This window comes from Schistocerca nitens, chromosome 1, assembly GCF_023898315.1.
Source record: "Schistocerca nitens isolate TAMUIC-IGC-003100 chromosome 1, iqSchNite1.1, whole genome shotgun sequence".
In the NCBI taxonomy this organism is placed as follows: Eukaryota; Metazoa; Arthropoda; class Insecta; order Orthoptera; family Acrididae; genus Schistocerca; species Schistocerca nitens.
The window spans coordinates 520,127,924-520,150,883 of record NC_064614.1 but is presented as its reverse complement, the minus strand read 5'-3'; the positions used below and the strand labels follow the sequence as shown (position 1 = coordinate 520,150,883).

Genomic DNA, 22,960 nt, shown 5'->3' with positions numbered 1-22,960 from the left:
ATTAGTTACAGTACTAAGAGATATTTTTTCGGAGTGTACTTTTATAGAATATATTAGTCAGCTAAACCTTAAAATTTTTATATACAAGAAGTAAGAACATTTTTTTTGAGTAAGCGCAAAGAGTAATGGTGATTAGCAGACTGGAAATTATGGTATGTTCTGTATGGCTGTATGGCTGGCCGTAAAAATAGTTTTCAAGCTCTTGTAGATGGAAAGCACGCGCAGACAATTAAAGAGTATTTCCATTATGACATAACGAAGTAAAGACCATTTCATTATTACCTGCCGCCCCAGAAGCCCTACTGGTGACGTAAGGCACTAACGAAGTGTAACGGACCTGCACGTGGCAAGAATAATAGTTGTTGGTACTAGTCAATTAGACCGTCGGGAAATGATATACAGAAAAAGGGTTTGGAATGTAGTAGGTACGGTTGTGCGAAACATTTCGCGTCCTCGATATGCACAAGGCTTCTTTAAAAGCTGACAAAGGAATCGCTGTATGACGATTAAGACACTAGATACCGTACCACGCACACTATATGTAGCAAATAAAAACAAATACGCCTCGACGCAGAATCGAACTCTTGACCTCCCGCATGCTAACTCAAAACGTTATCCACTCCACAAACTCCACAGTACTACTCCTATATGCTGACATAACTCATTACCGTACATGTGATGAATGTGTTGCGAGATTTCTAATCTTAATGTCCATTTCCTACCAGATATATATATTGCATTACGAAATTTCGTATTAGACAATTTTTTAATGCTAGTATGTGAGGAATCGTGCTGCGAAGTCCGAGTGGGCGAGTTTTTCTTCACCGTGTATAATATCACCCACATTTTAATATATCTCAGCTATACCTTTTTCGTATTTACACCGTACAATAAAGTGCTGGTCTGGTGACGAGTAGTATAGTACTATTAGTCCAATGTTTGTTATGTAACTAATTCATTAGTGATATGTAAAATTGAATCGAGGTCATGTTTACTGTATGCGATAACGTGTCCCTTGACCACAAAAATGCGGCAGAGTAAAGAGTTGTAATAATTATCTGAAAAACAAAACATCGTACTAACTATAATGTTACTTTATAACTATCAACACACAACACGTTTCACAAGGGAAAAAAAATTGGAAATTTGTGGTAAGGTCTTATGGGACCAAACTGCTTAGGTCATCGGTCCCTAAGCTTACACACTACTTAATCTGACTTATACCAACTTACGCTAAGGACGACACGCACACCCATGCCCGAGGGAGGACTCGAACCTCTGACGGGGGGAGGCGCGTGGACCGTCACAAGACGCCCTGGGCTGCGCAGCTAACCCGTGCAGCAAAACTGTGTGTCAGACCGAGACTCGAACTCGGGACCTTTGTCTTTCGCGGGCAAGTGCTCTACCATCTGAGCTACTCAATCACTTCACAAGAAACAGTTGTCAATCACGGAAGAGGCACAGGCTTTCAAATACGGTCCAGGACATAACGACACAAATTAGCCGTCACAAACAGTTTTGCATCGAGTATTGCAAACGTTTTGTTGAACGTGCAGTCCACCATGCAGCGACGGGGCCGACCAGTGGTGGTTCTGACAAGTCCGGAGGAAAGGCGCATATAAGATGCTGGATGGACTGGAAGGTGACAGAGGGTGAGACTGTGACAGCCTTATTTACTGAAGTATAGATTAGAGCATGAAGTAAGTAGAAAGCTGCCTCAACCTTCAAAACTACCAATTAATTCTTGTTCATAAACAGCAGTAACTAGAATGAGTGTTAGCCTATTAATGTAAATAAGCGTTGATAAGTGGAGTAGTTATAGTTAAATAGAGAATAGGAGACTGATCAACGACTAATTGTACTGTGGTTTCATAGATAGCAGATTAGGCCCATCCATTTGCGGTAGAGGCGAGAACTTGCCCTCTTAAGGTCGTGAAAAGTGCCGGATTAAAGTGCAAGCATATATATCCTGTCTAAAGTAGGACAGAAACCACAAGAGCGATTCTTGGTGTTACTAGTAGAGTCCCATGTTGTATCTAGAGTGGGATTGTTTGACGTAACCTAAATGTATACATGTTTCTCCAAGTAGCTATGATTCATATCTTGTTACCATGGATACTTTTCCAGTTGCCTGAACACTTCTTCAGTGTAATTACTACAGAAATGTAATATCAGATTTGTAGACGAAGCATTTTAAATGATTCCGTACGGTACTAAAATTCGTGGAGCCTACGAAACGACAATAAAGGTAACTCTCTGCCTACTGCGAATGGCACCTGGATGATAATGTGTAATAGTATCGCCATCAGGAATCCGAGAAAGTCCTAATTAAAGTAAGGAAAAATTGGAGATGGTCGTCTACAGACAGTAGGACATTATGTAACTATCATCTCCGCAGAAACGACTCTTTCATCTCTTTCATATGCTAGGCTAACCATCTCACTCGTAAAGTCACTTATTAAGTGTCCTCAGAAGTGTAAAAGTCATGTGCTGTTACTCAACAAATGTGTACTACACTATCTTCATTTTGAACTCTTGCCACTTTAGTTTCTTCTTGAGAAGTGAAAAGTATGAGGCTGTAGTTAGCACCATTTACTATCTCATCTGTATAGATCATGAACAGCAGTGACGAAACGCTTACCGCAATTAACCAATAGGAATATACTGTAAACAATGCACTTGCCGATCGAAGTCAAACTACTCTCGAAAACTGAATAGTGAGTTTGTGTGTAGTGATATGTGATATTCATTAAACCACATACGAATAATATAAATGAGCTTATACTGTTAAACCATGTATGGAGACCGAGAGCATAATTTTTACATGTTTATTGCCTTATGTATTACAAAAACTACACTCTTACCTTAAACATGATCCTTGATTCATGCAGGCAAAAGATAATGATGTGGGACAGTGATTTTATAGGTTCTTCCTGTTTTGCGTTGAGCCATTCTTCTTCTCATTCGTTTGTTTTTGAGGAGCATTGTTGCATATTTTGGTTTTAATTTTGTAATGCTCGATTTCAGTATCCTAGTACAGGCAGTAACTGTATGCTATTCTCAGTACAGCTAAGGTCGTGTTTTTGAGCTGCAACAAATGCCGACGGATCTCACCCGTCGTAGTCACTGCAGGCTTCAAGCGTTGTACACATAATTGTACCAGAACGTAGCCCCCACTCTGCGGCGCAGATGTAACATCTTGAACTGGGGCTGGGTTTCACAGTGGTGCTCTACCGATTGAACCATTCAAGCACTCCCAACAGTTTCAGTCTGCCAGAGTACACTCCACTACGCCTCAAAGCTTCAATCTACCAGTATACATTGCAGAGTGGAAGATTCAGTCAAGGAAGTACCCTTCTTCTTTGTCGTTCACCACAACATATAGCTACCTGGAATATACTCTGTAGAGTTTCCTCAAAAGGGCAAGGGACCGTTTTGGACTGCCGGTTTTTATCTTTGTTTTCTTGGATTGTCTCATTTTGTTCGTAATTGTTCGTTGCATTTGTTCGGGGCGGACGTTCCGTGACACCCGTTCAAGTTCATAGTTGATCCAGTCACTCAGTTTTTTTATTATTATTATTATAGAGGGTAGCTAATTCTTTGACCGAACACGCTGAGCTACCATGCCGGCGGTCGGTTACATAGTTTCAGTTTTATCGGAACTATAAAAGAAGGAGGAGTTACATGATAGTTTGGTTAGTAACATGAACGTGAAAAATGCTTTGGATAACGTGAAATGCAGATAAGCTGTTAATTATTGAGACAGCAAATAAGCAAGGGTATAAATAAAACGCCTCTTCACGTCGTCTATGTTTTTCCTTTATTTGTTTTTGAAGGCGATCCACTACTGTGCGTTTTCTTTGATCCAGTCGACAAACACTGGGACCCTGGTGTAGACGCTCGGTGGTGTAAGGCCTGAACAGTACCGAGAAAAGGAAACTAGGCCCACAAGCTGCTCGTTCACATAAAGAGGTCCTCCAGAATCCCCCTGCAAACATATCAATGCATTATAAAATAGAAATAAACAACAACAAACTTCAGTCTTATTCACATTATAAGAAAGCACTAATACACTGCGTATTTCGTGGTGAGCTTTGATTGCGTTAATGTTATGAGACCTTAAATTCGAGTATCTATTGAATACCTGTTACTGAGCGATGTACACAGTCAGATAAAGCATTTTATCAAACATCTTTGTCGATCTCGACTGCTCATATTCAAACTTTGGCCTTTTTCAAGAGAATTACTACTACAAATTACGTACTGTAATACAAATTAGAACTTAAAAAGCCATATATACGTTGTTCGATATTCTCAAATTTGGAAATTTTTCGCTGTATTCCACCTGATAATATGCAACGACCGAGGGTTCACTTGTGGAAATAATAAATAAATAATTTTTAACGGTGTCTTCTTAACGATGTTTTTTAAAACGCAATCTATATTTTTCTTTTACTTTACTTTGCAAGAACCCCCACTCCTACTAAACCTGTTTTGCAGGTGAGTCCGTAGATGGTGGTATAAGGGGCGTACAGTATAAGTGGCCACGATTCCCCACACGAGTTTTGCGATAATTAAGCCACTCCGTCCTTGAACTGACTTAGTGAGCCAACGCATAGGAATTCTCCCTATCCGTTATGTGGAGATGCTCTCGTAGTTTTGTGTCCCCTTGCAGAGCCGTAGCAGCGCTGTCGGATTCCGGAAGTGCGATACTGCTGTCTATGTTTTACGTAATGAAGCGGGAAGGTTTTCTTTGTGCAAAAATTTTTTTACACAGGATGCCACTATTGCTCGTTTATTTAAGAAACACCACAAAATGAACTTGTTCACACTAATCATAAACTATTAACGGTACGACAGCATTGTCTACCACATGACAAGGTCGAAAAACATCCTATCGACGACTGCCGAATATGACGCAATTCTGTAACACGAGTATACAACCGATATAGTTCACATAAGATCGTACGTCTTCGGTTATGACAAAGTTATTCATTTATTTATTAATGGCAACATTTCCTGCCTATGTAAAATTACTGAAAGATAGTGTTTATCACCCCTAGACTCCTACGGTCTGCAAGCAAATTTTGTTAGCAAATATTTATTAATAACAATTACTTGATGTTGTGTACATAGTCCTGCGTAGTCAGTGCATACACAACTTTCCCACTAGAGCATGCCCCACTAAGCACAACAGCGCAGGCGCAGCGCTCGTCCATTTCCGCACTACGAGATGGCGCTGCCTTAGAGATGGACCAAATTCTGCTTCCGCCGGTCCACGTATTAATATGTAACGCAGCCAATGAGATTGCTGCTAACGTAAAACCTTTTCTCCTCGTGGATGACCCTCGCGCAGTGATACCTGAACGCGCAAGGTATAACGGGTGTACAGACCTCCGATTAGTCAGTCTGCATTAGTCTGCATTTGTCTGTACCAGCTGATAGTCAAGTTTCAGTCTGTGCCTAGTAAGATTATCATATTCCTGTACATAGCCATGAAGATAAATGAATAGACACTTTTGTCAAGTATCAGAGATATGTGAGAATAAGATTAACGTACCAAAACCAAAGGAACTTCAGATTGTCAATTGTAAATCGCATACAGAATCAAGTTACGTAATGTTTATGCTTGTTATTATTTTAATAAATGTGTGTGAAAATTAATCAAGTTCTGTTTAAAGTTGGTCACCGTCAATCTGCTACTCTAACCGTGCAAATGGCATTTCTATCGTCTGACCTAACGGCAGAAGATAAACACGCCACGATAAGACCACGAGACATATTGCTGACACACGCCTACTTCGTTAGAGCGACAGGTCAAATAATCTGATGGTGGGTGTACCGAAGGCCTTACAGTACGCACACCACACTTGATTTCGCGTCAGAATAAATGTACATCCCCTGAGTACCTCTTTGCTGACATCACCGATTTCTGCATTGCCGCCTCATACCACTGGCTCTCAAAGCGCCAGATGCCCAACTGCCTCTCCTAGCGTTGCAGAGAAGAGAACTAATCCAATAGAAACTGATTACGATGTTGGTGGTGAACATCTGGAGCACATCACATCCTACAACCATTTAGGAATCATTCTAAAAATCGCTGTTGTCGGTATAACCAAGTAAACTCTGTATTGAGGAAAGGAAAGAGAAGGCTTCGATTAGTCTGAGGGTTCTGCAAGATGGCAATGCAAAGGCTCAGTTTAGATGTAGTAGTGAAGTAAAATGGAAAGAGACAAGGATTACTGGCCAGATTAAAATCAACAAAATCAGAAAATAGTATAATAGGAGCAGGATTCGTTATGAGTAGGAAAGTAGGGCAGAGAGTGTGTTACTGTGAACAGTTCAGTGATAGGATTGTTCTCATCGGAATCGGTAGCAAACCAACACCGATAACGATATTTAAGGTATACATGCTGACGTCGCAAGCTAAATCTGAAGAGATAGGGAAAGTATATGAGGATGTTGAAAAGGTAATACTCAATGGGGGACTGGAAAGCAGTTTTAGGGGTAGGAAAGTTTACAGGAGAATAATGGCTTGGGGTTCAGGAATGAGAGAGGACAAACACTAGTTGATTTCTGTAGTAAATTTCAACTAGTAATAGCAAATACTCTGTTCAAGAATCAGAAGAGTAGAAGGTATATTTGTAAAAGGCCAGGAGATACGGGAAGATTTCATATAGATTACATAATGGTCAGATAGAGAATTCGATATCAGATACTAGATTATAAAGCGTACCAAGGAGCAGATATAGATTCAGGGGAAGTTTAAGAGAATATTCAGGAAGAATCAGTAAGCAAAGAAGTACTACGGAATGACGGGATACGCTTCAAATTCTCTTAGGCTATGGATTCAGCAATAAGAATTTGTTCAGTAGGCAGTACAGTTGAAGAGGAATCGACATCTCTATAAAGAGCAATCGCAGAAGTTGGAAAGGTAGACATCGGTACAAAGAAGGTAATTGCGAGGAAGCCATGGGAAAGAGAAGAAATGATTCAGTTGATCGATGAAAGACGGAAGTACAGAAGTGTTTAGGGAAATTAAGAAATTCAGAAATACAAGTCGCCGAGGGATGAAATAAATAGGAAAGGCAGAGAAGCTCGGACGAAATGTCTACATGAAAAGTGTGAAAAAATCGAAAAAGAAATGATTGTCGGACGGTCTGACTCAGCATACAGGAAAGTCAAAACAACCTACTCTGAGATCAAGAGATTGGCTCAGGAGAGGAATTCTTGGCGGACCTCATCAAACCAGTCAGAATATTGATGACCAGAATTAAGAGTGCAAGAGGGATGCAACTGTGAAATGCAGAGGAAGAGCGGATAGATGGAAAGAATACACTAAAGGCCCCTATGAGGGGGAAGATTTGTCTGATGTGATAGAAGAAGAATCAGGAGTCGATATAGAAGAGACAGTGGATCCAGTATTATTAGAATCATAATTTAAAAGGGCTTTGGGGAACTTGAGTTCAAAAAAGGCTGAACGGATAGATAACACACCATCATTATTTCTAAAATCATTGGGGGAACTAAAAAAAAAAGACTATTCACGTTACTGTGTAGAATGTATGAGCCTGGCGATATATCATCCTACTTTCGGAAAAATATTGTGCACACAATTCCGAAGACTGCAAGAGCTGGGAAGTGCGAGATTTATCACACAATTATCTTAACTGCACATGCATAGAAGTTGCAGACAAGAATAATATACAGAAGAATATAAAACAAATCGGGGATGTGTTACATGATGATCAGTTTGTCTTTAGGAAAGGTAAAAGCACTAGACAGCCAATTCTGACGTTGCGTTGGTAATGGAAGCAAGACTAAAGAAAAATCAAGACACTTTCATAGGATTTGTCGACCTGGAAAAAGCGTTCCACAATGTAAAATGATGCTTTATGTTCGAAATTCTGAGAAAAATAGGGGTAAGCTACAGGGAGAGACGGGTAATATACAATGTGTAGAAGAGCCAACAGGGAGTAACAAGAGTGGACGACCAAGAACGAGGTGTTCGGATTAAAAAGGGGGTAAGACAGGGATATGGTCTTTCGCCCCTTATGTTCAATCTGTACATCAAAGAGGCAATGATGGAAATAAAAGGAAGTTTTTGGAGTGGAAGTAAAATTCAAGGTGGAAGAATAATAGTGATACGGTTCACTGATGACATTGCTAACCTGAGTGAAAGTAAAGAAGAATTACATGATCTGCTGAATAGAATGAAGTCTAATGAGTACAGAGTATGGGTTGAAAGCAAATCGAAGAAAAGCGAAGGTAATGAGGAGTAGTAGAAATGAGAACAGCGAGAACATTAGCATCAGGAATGATGGTCCGAAGTAGCTGAAGTTAAGGAATTCTGTACCTAGGCAGTAAAATAACCAATGACGAACGGAGCAAGGAGGACTTCAAAAGCAGACTAGCACTGGCAAAAAGGGCATTCCTGGCCAAGAGAAGTCTATTAATATCAAATATCAGCCATAATTTGAGGAAGAAATTTCTGAGAATGTACATCTGGAGTACAGCATTGTATTGTAGTGAAATAGGGACTGTGGGAAAACCGGAACGGAAGAGAATCAAAGCATTTGAGATGTGGTGCTACAGACGAATGCTGATAAGATAAGAAATGAAGAGTGGAGGAGTGCCGCGCAGAATCGGAGAGGAAGGGAATATGTTCAAAATACTGACAAGGAGAAGGGACAGGATGATAGGACATCTGTTAAGACATCAGGGAATGACATCCATGGTACTGAAGGGAGCTGTAGAGGGCAGAAACTGTAGAGGAAGACAGAGACAGAAATACATCCAGCAAATAACTGACGACGCTGGTTGCAAGTGCTACTCTGAGATCAAGAGATTGGCTCAGGAGAGGAATTCTTGGCGGACCTCATCAAACCAGTCAGAATACTGATGACCAGAAAAAAAGTAAGACAGATGTGAAAGCTACAGACAGAAAAACTCATTTGGTAGGATGGTATTGAAAGGTTTGTGGATCTATATTAGATCTGTGATTGAATAGTGGACGTGAAGGATGAAATGGCAGGTAAGGAAGGTAACGACTGAATAAACAGCTGGCCAGTTAATGCTATAAATGTTGGCAATATAAGTGCTTGTATGTCTCGTACTTGTGTCCAGTCATTTACACACACAAACACATTTACACACACACACACACACACACACACACACACACACACACACACACAAACGCGCGCGCTAATCAAGAAATATAAATACAATATACAGAAATAAGAGAAACATTCTGACATTGATTTGAAGTTGTACAATAAATTACTTTTGTATCTTCCATTTGGTATCATTTGACAGGTATTTCCTTTGTCATGCCGTTGGACAGAAGTGGATGTAACGTAAAAATGAGACGTATCAGAAAATCTCAGGAATACGATTTCCAGGTATTTCTGTTTAGTTTTAACAAATGTTAGCAGATTATCTTTTAGTATAAAGAGTAATTATTACTCCCGTAGTTGTCTAAAATATCCATATGCTTGATTATCAACGTAAAAAAAACTGAAAATTACTTACACCACAAATCCCGGAATAACGGTCTCCCGCGCAAACGTGCTCTGGCAGGATGAGATTAAAACTGTAGTCTTTCTGACATTCCTGGTTGTTGACGATTGTTAGGTTGGTTTTCTGAAGCCATGGCGCCAGCGTGTCGTTCCCGTAATCACTCTGCAAAAAATTTATTACTGGAATTCTGCATATAATTATGAAATATTTTCAAAGGCACTGTCATCATACGTCGTCCTAGAAGTAAAAGACTGCGCTTCTTATGTAGAAACTGTAATTAGATGTGGACACAATCCAATTTAGCTCAATTCTCATTGTTAGAAAGTTTCTGCAGTAAGTTGACTCCCTCACTGAAGTGTAGATCGGCAATACTGCAAAATTTATAGTCACAGTTGCCATAACCTAATGACTAGACCCAGAAACGGTGGCACCCACAAGCTGTTTAGATGTGGGCAGAGATGGAAGTCATAGGGTTCGACATCTAGGTTTCTATGTGGATATTACCCCAATTCGTATTTTAAACTCCTTAGAGTTCTGTGAAAGAAGGGGACTAGCTTTTCACTTATCTCGCAGCTTCAGAGACATTTAAGGGGCTCCGGAAAGGCTCAAAATCATGAAAAGTTCAATTTTTACTTCTTTGCGTTTTCTGAATCTGCAGACTATTACCTTTTAATAGATATATAATTTATTCAATTCCGAAGACTACAACTATTTATAAATTTTTTTTTAAATGTGTTCTACATGGGCGTGACCCACTGTGGCGCTGTTAAACTGCTGTCAAATGGTGTTATTATTAACGTCCGTGTTCATCAGGTACATTTTAGTGATGTGAGATAAAGTATGCGTTGTGGCTAACCTGTGATGGTTCAATATATATCGCTGGTGTGATTGTCGATTGTTTCATGTTTATTTACTCTGTCGTTATCTCGAAAATATTCGTAATTAACTCTGTATCTTGAGTCTCTGTTTTGTTGAAGTATAATAATGAGTAAAAGTAAAGTTATTAGAAATCCTCTGAAGGCTTTTAAGAAAAGGAGAAATGTTGGAAAGCCAAAGGTATGTGTTATTACTGTAAACAATAAAGACGATGAAAATCCCCAACATAGCTTGTGTGCCAAAGAAGAAGACAGTTCGTGTAAATATAACAAAGGATTGCTAACTGGTGAAGTGTACACTCATAAGCATAGTCTGCCTCATGCAATAATGGAGGTGATAAAACCTATTTTCAGAGACTTAGCAGCACCTGAACTGTTGAAAAAGTGTATTCACGGAAAAACTCAAAACCCCAATGAAAGTGTAAATAGTGTTATATGGTCGAGAATCCCCAAGACTGTATTTGTTGGAATAGAAACACTTCACTTTGGTGTGTATGATGCTGTTGCGATTTTCAATGATGGCAACATTGTAAGGTGCAAGGTATTTAAAAATATGGGAATGAAGATAGGTTCTAACATGGTACGAGCGATGCTTGCTTTAGACAAGGAACGCTTTCGGGCTGCAGACAGGGCTGTAAAGAGTCTAGAAATACAAGCAAGAGTAAACATGACGAGGAACAAGAGGAAACTGGAGGAGGAGTTTGCAGAGGATGAAGATAATCCATCCTATGGACCTGGAATGCACTAAAAAGTTAATCCAATCTTTGTCGCTCGATTCCCAAAACTTTTATTTTCTCATACTAATTACATGTTTTCTAAGGATCTTCCAAACATATTTGTTTCAAACTTTCAGTAAATGTTACACAGTACCTTCTGCATAATTTAACACAGCCTTTTTCCAAAAAACTGTATATTTTTGAATATATAAATAAAAAATTGCAAAAAAATGTTGTGAATTTTCATTACAATAGAAAAAAATCATCTTTAATAACTGAACTAAAATTTTGTAAAATCCCTGTGTTAAGTTGTAGCCCATATTCCAATAAATAATCTGTAAAAAGTTCAACTTCCTACCTCAAATACTTTGTGAGGAAAGATGTAATTTATAAGCGTTATTTTAACATTGCAAGTATAGGGCGTTCCGGAGCCCCTTAAATCAAAACATCTTGATATATTCGCGCTTTTCAATTGTTAGTATTAGTACCCGTGCCATATATTTAATACATTGCATCAAGTAAAGGAACATGATACGCGATATCATGATGTATAACATGACACATGTGTTCAAGTCATTCAGTATGGCATTTGTCATGTCGTGCAGTAGGACACAAATAGCCATTAAAATTTTGGATGCATGCATCCCCACTCTTGGATACTACCTATTGTAGATTCTTCTCACTCTCTAGAAGCACATAATTTTGTGTTTGCTCTCACACCACTAACAATACGTGTAACAGGGAGTGTATCTGGGGGGGGGGGGGGGGCAAATAGTCTCCTCGCGGAAAACTTAACCATTCCCACCCAAAAAATAAAAAAAATTTGCGTTCCCAGGAATATATCCACACCCAAATATTTCATCCTCGCAGAAAAACTTGTTTAGCTATTACATGTATGTATGCTCTTTATCCATATGATTTTGTACGAAGTTTGTCCGGAAAATACGTATAAAAGTTGAATAATGTCTTTATTTTACAGGTTGCAGTCACCGCCAGATGGGACTACTGCTGTAATCAATCCCATCAACGCTCAGTTCGAGTCAGAGCACTCTGCGTGAAGGTGGGAGTGTGCGGCAGCTTGTTGACAGTTACCCTTCTTCACCTGCCGTCGGCATGGAGCTCTCTCTGACTGAGGAACAGCGCGTCAACATCAAGTTTCTTGCAAAGCTAGGCAAGAATGGTCGTGAGATTTTTGAGTGTTTGAAACAGGTTTACGGAGACAATTCTCTGAAGGAACCAACCGTGAAAAAGTGGTTAAAAAGGTTCCGGGATGGCTGTGAAGAAGTGAACGATGACCCTCGCCCAGGACGCCCGTCGACATCGAGTTCCGATGCAAATCTTGAACGAATTCTGGCTTGTGTTCTTAAAGACCGTAGATTGACAGTCAGAATGATTGCTGACGAGTTGTCAATCCCCAAAACAATCGTTCCCGAAATACTGACACAAAAACATGAAATGAAGAAATTGTGTGCGAAAATCGTACCGAAGCTCTTGACGACAGAACAGAAAGCAAAGAGGGTTGAGTGCTGTAAGGATTGGTTGGAAGCAGAGGAACGAGGGGACTTTCTCAACCGAGTCATCACTGGAGACAAGTCCTGGTTTTACGAATCCGATGTGGAGCTCAAATCTCAAAGCAAGGAATGGAAACTAGCAGGAGAACCGACAACAAAAAAGTCGCGAAAATCAAGGTCCAATGTGAAGACAATGTTGATTGTTTTCTTTGATTCTAGAGGCATTGTTCACGAGGAATTTGTCCCTCCTGGCCAGAAAGTGAACGGAAATTTTTACGTTGAAATTCTTACACGTCTCAGAGCTCGTGTGGCGCGAGTTCGACCGGAGTAGGCAAAAGGGGGCAGGGGGATCCTTCATCACGGCAATGCGCCCGCTCACACGTCGCTCGTTGTGCGCGAGTTTTTGGCCCGAAGCTCAATCACCGTGACCGACCACCCGCCTTATTCACCCGATTTAGCCCCGCGTGACTTCTTCATGTTTCCGAAATGCAGAATGGTGCTTCGGGGGCGGCACTTGGGAGATGTGGAAACCATCAAGGCGGAAACGACACGGCAACTGAACAACATCACAACTGAAGACTTTCAGCAATGTTATCAACAGTGGAAACGGCGCTGGCAGAAGTGTATCGCGTCTCAGGGCGTGTACTTTGAAGGAGACCATATTGTAATACCTGAATAATTGTAAAATAAAGTTATTATTCAACTTTTATACGTATTTTCCGGGCGAACCTCGTATATTAGTTACTATGATTGGCAAATATTTTGAGCATCCCCCCCCCCTCCCCCGAGAAACCATGGACGTCGCAATCGACGATGAGGAGATTAGCATGCCTTAGCGATACGACGAAAGGGTACTTGTTGAGACGCTAGACAAAAGTATGGATCCTGAAGAGGGGCAGCAGCCTTGACAGTAGTTACAGGGACAACAGTCTGGATGATAGACTGATCTGATCTGACATCAACCGAAACGGCATTGCTGTGCTGGTACTGCGAAACGGTTGAAAGCAACTTCAAACTACAGCCGTAATTTTCCTGAGGGCATACAGCTCTACTATATGGTATCCCTCGGGTAAAATATCCCGGAGGTAAAGTTGTCACCCATTCGGATCTCCGCGCGAGGATTACTCAGGAGGGTGTCGCAATCAGGTGAAGCAAAACTGATGTTCTACGGATCAGAGGCTGGAATGTTAGATTACTTATTCGGGCAGGTAGGTTGGAAAATTTAAAAATGAAAATGGATAGGAGGAACTTCGAAATAGTGGGAGTTGGTGAAGATCGGTGGCAGGGGCAACAGGACTTCAGGTTAGGTGAGTACTGGGTCATAAATCCAAAATCAAAAACGAGAAATGCAGGGGTAGGTTTAATAACGAATAAGCTACTACGAACGGCATACTGAACGCATTATCGCACTCAAGACAGACAGCACAGTACAAATTTATACGCGAAATAGCTCCGCAGATGCGAAGAAATTGAAAAAAAAAGTGTGCTGAGATGAGAGAAATTATTTAGATAGTTAGGGGACACAAAAATTTAATAGTTATTCGGGACTGGAATTTGATAGACTTCGGGGAAAGGAATGAAAGAGGAAGCCGCCTGGTAGAATTTGGAAGAGAACGTAATCCTCGCCAACACTTGGCTTAAGGATTACGAAAGAAGTATACATGGAAGAGACCTAGTGACCCCAGAAGGTTCCAGATGGATTATACACTGAAGGAAAGAAATTGCAACACCAAACCATAATTAATGTAGAGTAATAATTTTTTGGGAACACATTTATCTAGGTAAACACTGCAAGATCGCAGGTTAATGTAAGAGAGAAGTAAGCCCTTGCAAATGTGAAATATTGGTACATTAATAACTAGTGTAATTGCCAGTACGTAATGAAAGCATGCTAACGTGAGTGCATTCTCTTGTATAGGCTGCGGATGTCACTTTGTGACATGCTGTTCCATACCTGTTACACTTGGTCAGTCAATACAGGGACAGTTAATGATGTTTTATGGATGATTCTGGACTTGTCATCCGCTGATGTCGCATTTGTGCTCGATTTTGGCAGATGGAGTAATCGAGCAGGCCAAGGCAACATCTCGACAGTCAGTAGAGCATGTTGGGTTACAGCGGCGGTATATTGGCGAGCGGTACTCTGTTAGCTAAACACTGCTGGAATGCTGTTCGTGAATGATAGCAGAGCAGGTCAAATAAATAGATCACACTCGAAATCATAGCTCCAGGTACAGATGCAATGTGTACGCCACGCACACAGGTTGGTTGCAGGCCCTCAAATAGCCTCTTTTCCAGCACATGACCAACACTGGCACCAAGGCAGAACGAGCTATCAACAGAAAACAAAACCGATCTCCAACCTTTCCTCCTATGCGCTCGCGCTTGAAGTCGCAAATGGTGGTGGTTTGGGGTCAGTGGAATGAGCGCTACAGGGTATCTGGCTCGGAGCTGTCCTTGAAGTAACCGATTCGTAACAGTTCGTTGCGTGACTGTGGGGCAAACTGCTGCCCAAAAAAATGGTTCAAATGGCTCTGAGCACTATGCGACTCAACTTCTGAGGTCATCAGTCGCCTAGAACTTAGAACTAATTAAACCTAACTAACCTAAGAACATCACACACATCCATGCCCGAGGCAGGATTCGAACCTGCGACCGTAGCGGTCACGCGGTTCCAGACTGAAGCGCCTTTAACCGCACGGCCACACCGGCCGGCAAACTGCTGCCCAAATAGCTGCTGCAAATGCAGTACGATCCGCCAGAGCCACACGCCGAACACGAGGATCTTCCCTCTCTGTAGTGCTACATGGCCGTCCAGAGCCCGTATCTCTCCCGACCGCACAGCCATCATGTGCAGTGGCTACATTCTCTCCTAGTCTTTCCTCTATGTCACACAAAGAACAACCGGCATCTCGAAGACCTGTTTCACGACCTCATTCAGACTCAATAAGGTGTTGATAATGGTCTCCTCTTTGTCGTCTAAAAGTTATTCCTGATTAACATCAACTGAACACGTCAACTGTCAAACGTAACTAATGCTCACGACCGTTACAGCGCGTATTTAAAGAAAACCTGATTTGTATCCTTATAGCGGCGCTACTACTGCCACTGTTATGCGACTGGCGCGAAATCTGAGTGGATATAATCGTTCAGATGTAGAAATACGCCTACCAAATTTACTTTATATCGCACAGCTCTTTATTGGTGTTGCGGTTTTTTTTCCGTCAGTTTATAATGGTAAGACAAACTTTTCGGTACCAGATTTTAAACTCTAAGGCACCTCCAGAGGGTTGTTAATTGTAAATTAAAACTGAACAAATTGGAAAAGGTAGGGCAACGGAAGACCTGGATAAGTTGGATGAACCAAAGATTACAATTCAAAAAGAAGTTTCCGAGGGAGCATTAGACAATAGTTGACTAGAACAGGGGAAGGAGACAAAGTAAAATACGAGTGGGTAGCTTTCAAAGGAAATAGTGAAGGCAGTAGGGGATCAAATAGGTAGAAAGACAACGCCTAAAACCAAGCGTTGGATAATACAGGAGAAATTTAGTTTAACCGACGAAGGGAGAAAATATAAAAATGCGGCAAATGAAGCAGGTGAAAGGGAATACAAACGTCTAAAAATGCAACTGGCAAGATGTGCATAATTTGTAAGCAAGAATGGCTAGATGACAAATGTAATGATTTAAAAGGATATATCACTAAGTGAAAGGTAGATACCGTCTACAGAAAATTAAAGGGGCCTTTGGAGAAAAGAGAAACAGCTGCATGAACATCAAGAACTCAGCTGGGAAACCAGTTCTAGACGAAAAGGGAAAGCTGCAGGTTCGAAGGCGTGTACGGCAGGTCCACACACGGGTGATGTACTTTAAGGCAATATTATAGAAATGGAGAAGGATGTAAATGAAAAAATGAGAGGGGAGGTACGATACTACGAGAAGAATTTCGTGCGGTTAAAGGCGCTGCAGTCTGGAACCGCAAGACCGCTACGGTCGCAGGTTCGAATCCTGCCTCGGGCATGGATGTTTGTGATGTCCTTAGGTTAGTTAGGTTTAACTAGTTCTAAGTTCTAGGGGACTAATGACCTCAACAGTTGAGTCCCATAGTGCTCAGAGCCATTTGAACCATTTTTGAGAAGAATTTGACAGATCACCGAAAGACGTAAGCCGAAACAAGGTCCCTGAAGTAGAAGACACTCCACAAGAACTACTGATAGCGTTGAGAGAGTCAGCCATGGCAAATCTTCACGATCTGGTGCAAGACGAATGAGAGAGGAAAAATATCCTTACACTTCAAAAAGAATATAATAATTTCAAATTCAAAAGTAAGCAGGTGCTGAGGGATGTGTATATTACCGAACTACCATTTTAATAAGTCATGATTGCAAAATGCTAAGAAGAATGGAAAACATGTAGAAGACGACCTCGTGGAAGATCAGTTACTATTCCGGAAGAGGACAGGAACACGAGAGGCAACACTGACCCTACGACATCACAAGAAAAGCCAAAGCTACGTTTACAGCATTTGTAGGCTTCAAGAAAGCTTTTGACAACGTTGACTGGCATACACTCTTTGAAATTCTGAGGGTATCAGGGGTAAAATACAGCGAACGAAGGATATTGACAGCTTGTACAGAAACCAGACGGCTGTTACAAGAGTCGAGGGGCATGAAAGGGAAGCAGTGGTTAAGAAGGGAGAGAGACAGGGTTGTTGTTCAAATAACTGGTGGCTGAATTGATGTGTAGGTACACAGACAGTGTATAATTATATTAAGAAAGCAACTGGTCTCTTTGCCAGAAAAACAGCCCCTCTGAAGCCCAAGGCAGGTGAAATCTTTATTGATGTAGGTCGTGTGACTAGGGCCTCCCGTCGGGTAGACCGTTCGACGATGCAAGTATTTCAATTTGACGCCACTTCGGCGACTTGCGCCTCGATGGGGATGAAATGATGATGATTAGGACAACAGAACACCCAGTCCCTGAGCGGAGAAAATCTCCAACCCAGCCGGGAATCGAACCCGGGCACTTAGGATTGACATTCCGTCGCGCTGACCACTCAGCTACCGGGGGCCGACATTGCTCTAGGTAAGAAGATGGAACGCTGGGTTGAACACTACCTCGAGTTGAATGTAGCGGAAAATGAAGTTGTCAGGGATAAAACACTTCAAATGGCTCTGAGCACTATGGGAATTAACATCTGAAGTCATCAGTCCCCTAGAAATTAGAACTACCTAAACCTAACTAACCTAAGGACATCACACACATCCATGCCCGAAGCAGGATTCGAACCTGCGACAGTAGCGGTCGCGTGGTTCCAGACTGAAGCGCCTAGAACTGCTCGGCCACAAAGGCCGGCTGTCAGGGATACAACTGACGCCATCACACAAATGGTACTTATATAATAACTACATGCAATGCTTACTATGGAAAACTCAGTAAACCAATAGATTCTCCTGCTAGTGAAAAGACTCTACGTGAAGATGGGATCTGTGCAGATATTATTAAATAAAACAAGTCTGTCTCTCTCAGACACCTACACTCACGTCTCACAACCAGCCAGGATGAAGGTTACAACTCAGTGAGTATGCGGAATTAGAAGATTTGTGTTCTGTATAAACAAAAGAGGGCAGAAGTGTTTGCAACAGTTACCGACGGACGACACTGCCAACTGTAGCTGGGAAAGTATAAGCAAGGTCCATCTTAATATGATTACAGATCCTAGCTTCCAGAATTTATCCAAAATATCTGTGCTGATTCATACCTGGCCGATCAAACGTGGATATGATCTCTCAACGTCAGCTGGAAGCGAGGAGCCGGGAGAAGCAGTGACTACTTGAAGAATAGTGTACGCTACAATGGACTGCTCAAAATAAAAACAAAATTACATGAAAACAACACTTGTTATCAGCACCCTTCTCAATAGCTGTGAAACATGGGCTCTTGCTTAGCAAGAATGTCGGCTGAACAACTTCCACCTCCACTGCCTCCGAAGGATTCTTCAGATCACATGGACTATTCCATGTACGCAACAGTACGCAACACCGAAATCGTTGCAAAAACAACCAGCATTCAAGCCCTCCTGACCTATCGAAATCGAAGGTAACGGGGAAATTTTACTATCAAAAACAGTCTTGATCACAATTTGTTTTATTGCGGTGTTTGTAACACATTGATTACTGTTCACTCTCACAATGTATTCAAAAGGAATTAACTGGGACATGTCTACAACATGTATTCTGAGCGAATACCGAAAAAACTACTGTGTGGAGTAGCCCAGGAGGGTGGGAAGCCAGTCGGAAGATCGCACCTTCGCTTCAAGGATGTCTGCAAGAGAGGCCTGACCAAAGCCTGTATTAATACAAATCACGGGGAAAGTGTCCTCCCATGGTAGCTGAGTGGTCAGCGCGACGTAATGTCATATCTAACGGCCCGGGTTCGATTCCCGGCTGGGTCGGAGATTCTCTTATCTCAGGGACTGAGTGTTGTGTTGTTCTTATCATCATTTCATCCCCATCGACACGCAAGTCCCCGAAGTGGCGTTAACTCGAAAGACAGGCACCACGTGAACGGTCTAGCCGACGGGGGGCCCTAGCCACACGGCATTTCCATTTTACCGCGAAAGTACTGCTGATCTGCTGATGATCGTGTCATGTGGCGACTAACTGCGTGAAATGGGTTCAAGCTTGCAGAGGTTGAACGCACACATGAACAAATTAGGAAGAGGACAACATGGAAAGGGAGAGCGGCTTCTGTTAGACACAGTTGATGCTGCAGTCTCTGAACCACGTATGCTACACCATCACCTTTCGAGGGTTGACGGATGCCACCACACTGAGCAGAGAGTAAAGAAACCAAAGAAAAATTTGGAATATGGATTAAAGTTCAGGGAGCAAAAATAAAAACTTTGAGCTTTACCGATGACATTGTAACTGTGTCAGAGACAGCAAAGTACTTTGAAGAGCCGTTGAAAGATGTGGACGTTCTGAAAGGAGAATATAAGATGAACATCAACAAAAGCAGAACAAGGATAACGAATGCAGTCGAATGAAATCAGATGATGCTGAGAGAAATACATTAAGAAACGAGATATTTAAAGTAGTGTCTCAGTTTCGCTTTTTGGCCGAAGTAGAGAGGATGTAAAATGTAGAATGGTAATGGCAAGAAAAGCGTAACAGAAAAAAAAAGAAATTTACTAACACCAAATTTATAATTAAGTCTTAGGAATCCATTTGTGAAAGTATTAGTATGGATTGTTGCCGTATATGGAAGTGAAACATGGACGAGAGACAGTTTAGACAAGAAGAAAATAGAGGCTTTCAGCCTATAAATTGCATGATGCAGGTGTACTAACACCTTGCAGCTTGGAGTCCTCACTGTGCTGGGAAAATAGGTTAACTGGTAAAAAAGATCGAATACGTGAAGAAGTTTTGTTTAAATGGTTTTGGTACAACCAGATAAGTCGAAAGGCTAGTTCCCTTCTCCAACATCCCAAACTATGGGCAGGACGTAGTCACCATTTTGTGTGCTAGAATGGGAGCATTTTTCATTCTCGGTTCCAACTTCCACTTTGCCGCGAATTGCTGCAACAAAAAAGTTCGAATTTCGTATGAGTATGATTGTCTGAAACAAGCAGAACTATGAAACAAATTACGCGCGACAAAATATCGTCAGCTATTCAGACTTGTACGAAAACTGACGAAGTAAGCTTACCTTGTCTGAAAATAACTTTTCTACGAGACAGCATAGTATTTTTTGAAGATATTATGTGTATTTCATGTGTCACTTTAGACTGCTAATCGTGAGAACGGATGAAGATTTCACAAAACAACAGGATGACCATTAATTGCATGTATTTGTCTACTTTCCCAGAAAATTTGAACTGATTCGCGCAAGTTTGAAACACAGAAGTGATGCGTGAAAGAAACCTCACGAAAAAACATGTTTGTTGAACGTAATATCCGAATGAAGCTGGATTTCTGAAAGCGAGTTTTAAATTTTATCGTAAGAATGCATTTTTATTTATCTGATACACTTTAAATCGTTTCCGCGTATTCAGTTCACATACGAACGACATTTATGTGCTTTGTTCATCTCGACTTTAAAAAAATTGTTCAAATGGCTCTGAGCACTATGGGACTTAACATCTAAGGTCATCAGTCCCCTAGAACTTAGAACTGCTTAAACCTAACTAACCTAAGGATATCACACACATCCATGCCCGAGGCAGGATTCGAACCTGCGACCGTAGACTGAAGCGCCTAGAACCGCTCAGCCAAACCGGCCGGCTTCGACTTTAAACCATTATATCTGGATAGGGGATGAAGATTACTGGATTGAAAATTTCGTTTTCACTTTATCTCTGTGTCTACCTTCGTGCAAAGTCTGAACTGATTCCTATAAGTTTAAACTATGCAAGAGTATTTTTTTTTCATTCTGTTGTGCGTAAAATGTGGGTGGTAGCCTAGTACAAACGCCGCCATTAGCTGAGCATTAATTTCAACACAATTAATGGTTCAAATGGTTCAAATGGCTCTAAGCACTATGGGACTTAACATCTGAGGTCATCAGTCCACTAGACTTAGAACTACGTAAACCTAACTAACCTAAGGACATCACACACATCCACGCCCGAGGCAGGATTCGAACCTGCGACCGTAGCAGCCGCGTGGCTCCAGACTCAAGCGCCTAGAACCGCTCGACCACATTGGCCGGCTCAACACAATTAATATCTTCTGCAAAAGGAATTAATTGATTCACACTGTTTCCCTTGGCACCATCCCCGGTTCGTAGATCAAACTTTGCTTAATATATCGTAACATAGCTACAGCTAGACACATATTCGAATGGCTACCAGATGGCGGCTGGTGAGAGCTAAACCAAATGTTCCTGGCTCAAATAAGTACCGAGCACCAAGACTCTTGCCAAACCTCGATTGTACGCGCGGCCTTTTCAGTCCTATTTGTTACAGTACGGATTCTGTACTGTTCGGTTACATCTGTTTTTTCCGTTACTGTTAGTTGTACGTTATCAGTGATACAGAGTGAAATATGGATAGGTTTATTATTGAAGAGTTTGTCGGTATGGATCTCGGGCACTGTTCCTCTAAGGTACGGAAGAGCTTCGCATAGACGCTTTGCTAAACTGATCCCACGGCGGTGGCAGTCATATCACAGTAGTTTTTTATCTGTCCATAGGCACCTACAGGGAGCTGTATCCTTTTGTGTTAGAATGATTGGCATATTACACAGTTTTTCGTTGTGTGAAGAAATTTCCAAAGAAACGTAGGTAGTCTGTGTAAGAAACCGAGTAAATCGTAATCACACTGAAGACTATTTGTCACCTGTACGAAAATACCCAGAAAGTATCCCTCTGGCGCTCAAATATTTTATCGGTAGAGTTCAGATTCATCCTGTATGGAAATGTCACTTAAAGTACCAACACACCAGAAGGTGGCGTATAGGGGCCTATGTCCAGCCAAACATTGTGACAAATATCACAAGCTTAACCGGAAGGTTAGTGTGCGAGTACCGGATGCTATATGAAGTACCTAAAAGAGTGTTTGTCGCATCTCACGATGAGGACGTTACTTTTCTGCCTATGGGGGACGTTACTGTAATTAGTACGAAAGCCATACTCTTAAAAAAGTCATGTATTCTTCTTTATTACTTGTACGTAATATTTAGCAACTTATTTATGGTGACATTCCAAGTCTACGTAATAAGTATTAATTTGGATTTCGTGTTGTGTTTCGTGTCGTTAAAATATTTTGATCTTATTCAAACTGAAACACATCAATGAAAGTAAATTTCTTTTCCATAATTGGACAACATTCCATAAGTTTTGCTTTATGTTTCAGTTGTTGTTAATGAGGTTATAAATTTCGTTTTTCCTTTTATTGCATAAGAAGCTGACACTGTTGTCCAGACTTAAATCACTGACTACTGTGCACGGAGTTATTTGTCGCGGACGACATGACCGAATTTAAATACACTAGAGAAGAAATGTCGTGTCTCTCGTGATGTTTAAGTTGTGTGACCATCACGATATGGATTTATTACTGTACAACAGCTCTTAAGACTACGTAAACACAGAGCAAACCTTTAATAGTATCCATTATCATCAAACCAGAGGGCTGTGTGCTAATATATTGTTTTCAGTCCACGTAATTTAAGACAGTAATTTACCTGCTTGATAACGTAGATATCATGAAGTAAAGGTAATTAAAAATGATTAATCCTCAAAACACGGGTAAATCGCCATTTATGTGAATCAGCAACTGTTACAATTCGTTATATCATATCCAATACCATCGTAAAAATTACGCCACAATTTTATT

General features: G+C 41.2%; 1 protein-coding gene across 2 annotated transcripts in view; it reads right to left on the bottom strand.

The window, feature by feature from the left end:
- The window catches only part of LOC126236208 (mite allergen Der f 3-like), an 83,417-nt gene that overhangs the window by 5,553 nt on the left and 54,904 nt on the right, over positions 1-22,960 (bottom strand). Inside the window, exons 5-6 of one of the 2 annotated variants that reach the window (XM_049945332.1) lie at positions 9,535-9,684; positions 3,804-3,988 (exon numbers count right to left, since the gene is read on the bottom strand). In XM_049945332.1, the coding sequence (XP_049801289.1) occupies positions 3,845-3,988; positions 9,535-9,684 (294 nt within the window). In that variant the 3' untranslated portion in view covers positions 3,804-3,844. Of the gene's footprint in view, positions 1-3,803; positions 3,989-9,534; positions 9,685-22,960 lie in introns of those variants that run through there. The other variant, XM_049945341.1, reaches the window with a different exon arrangement.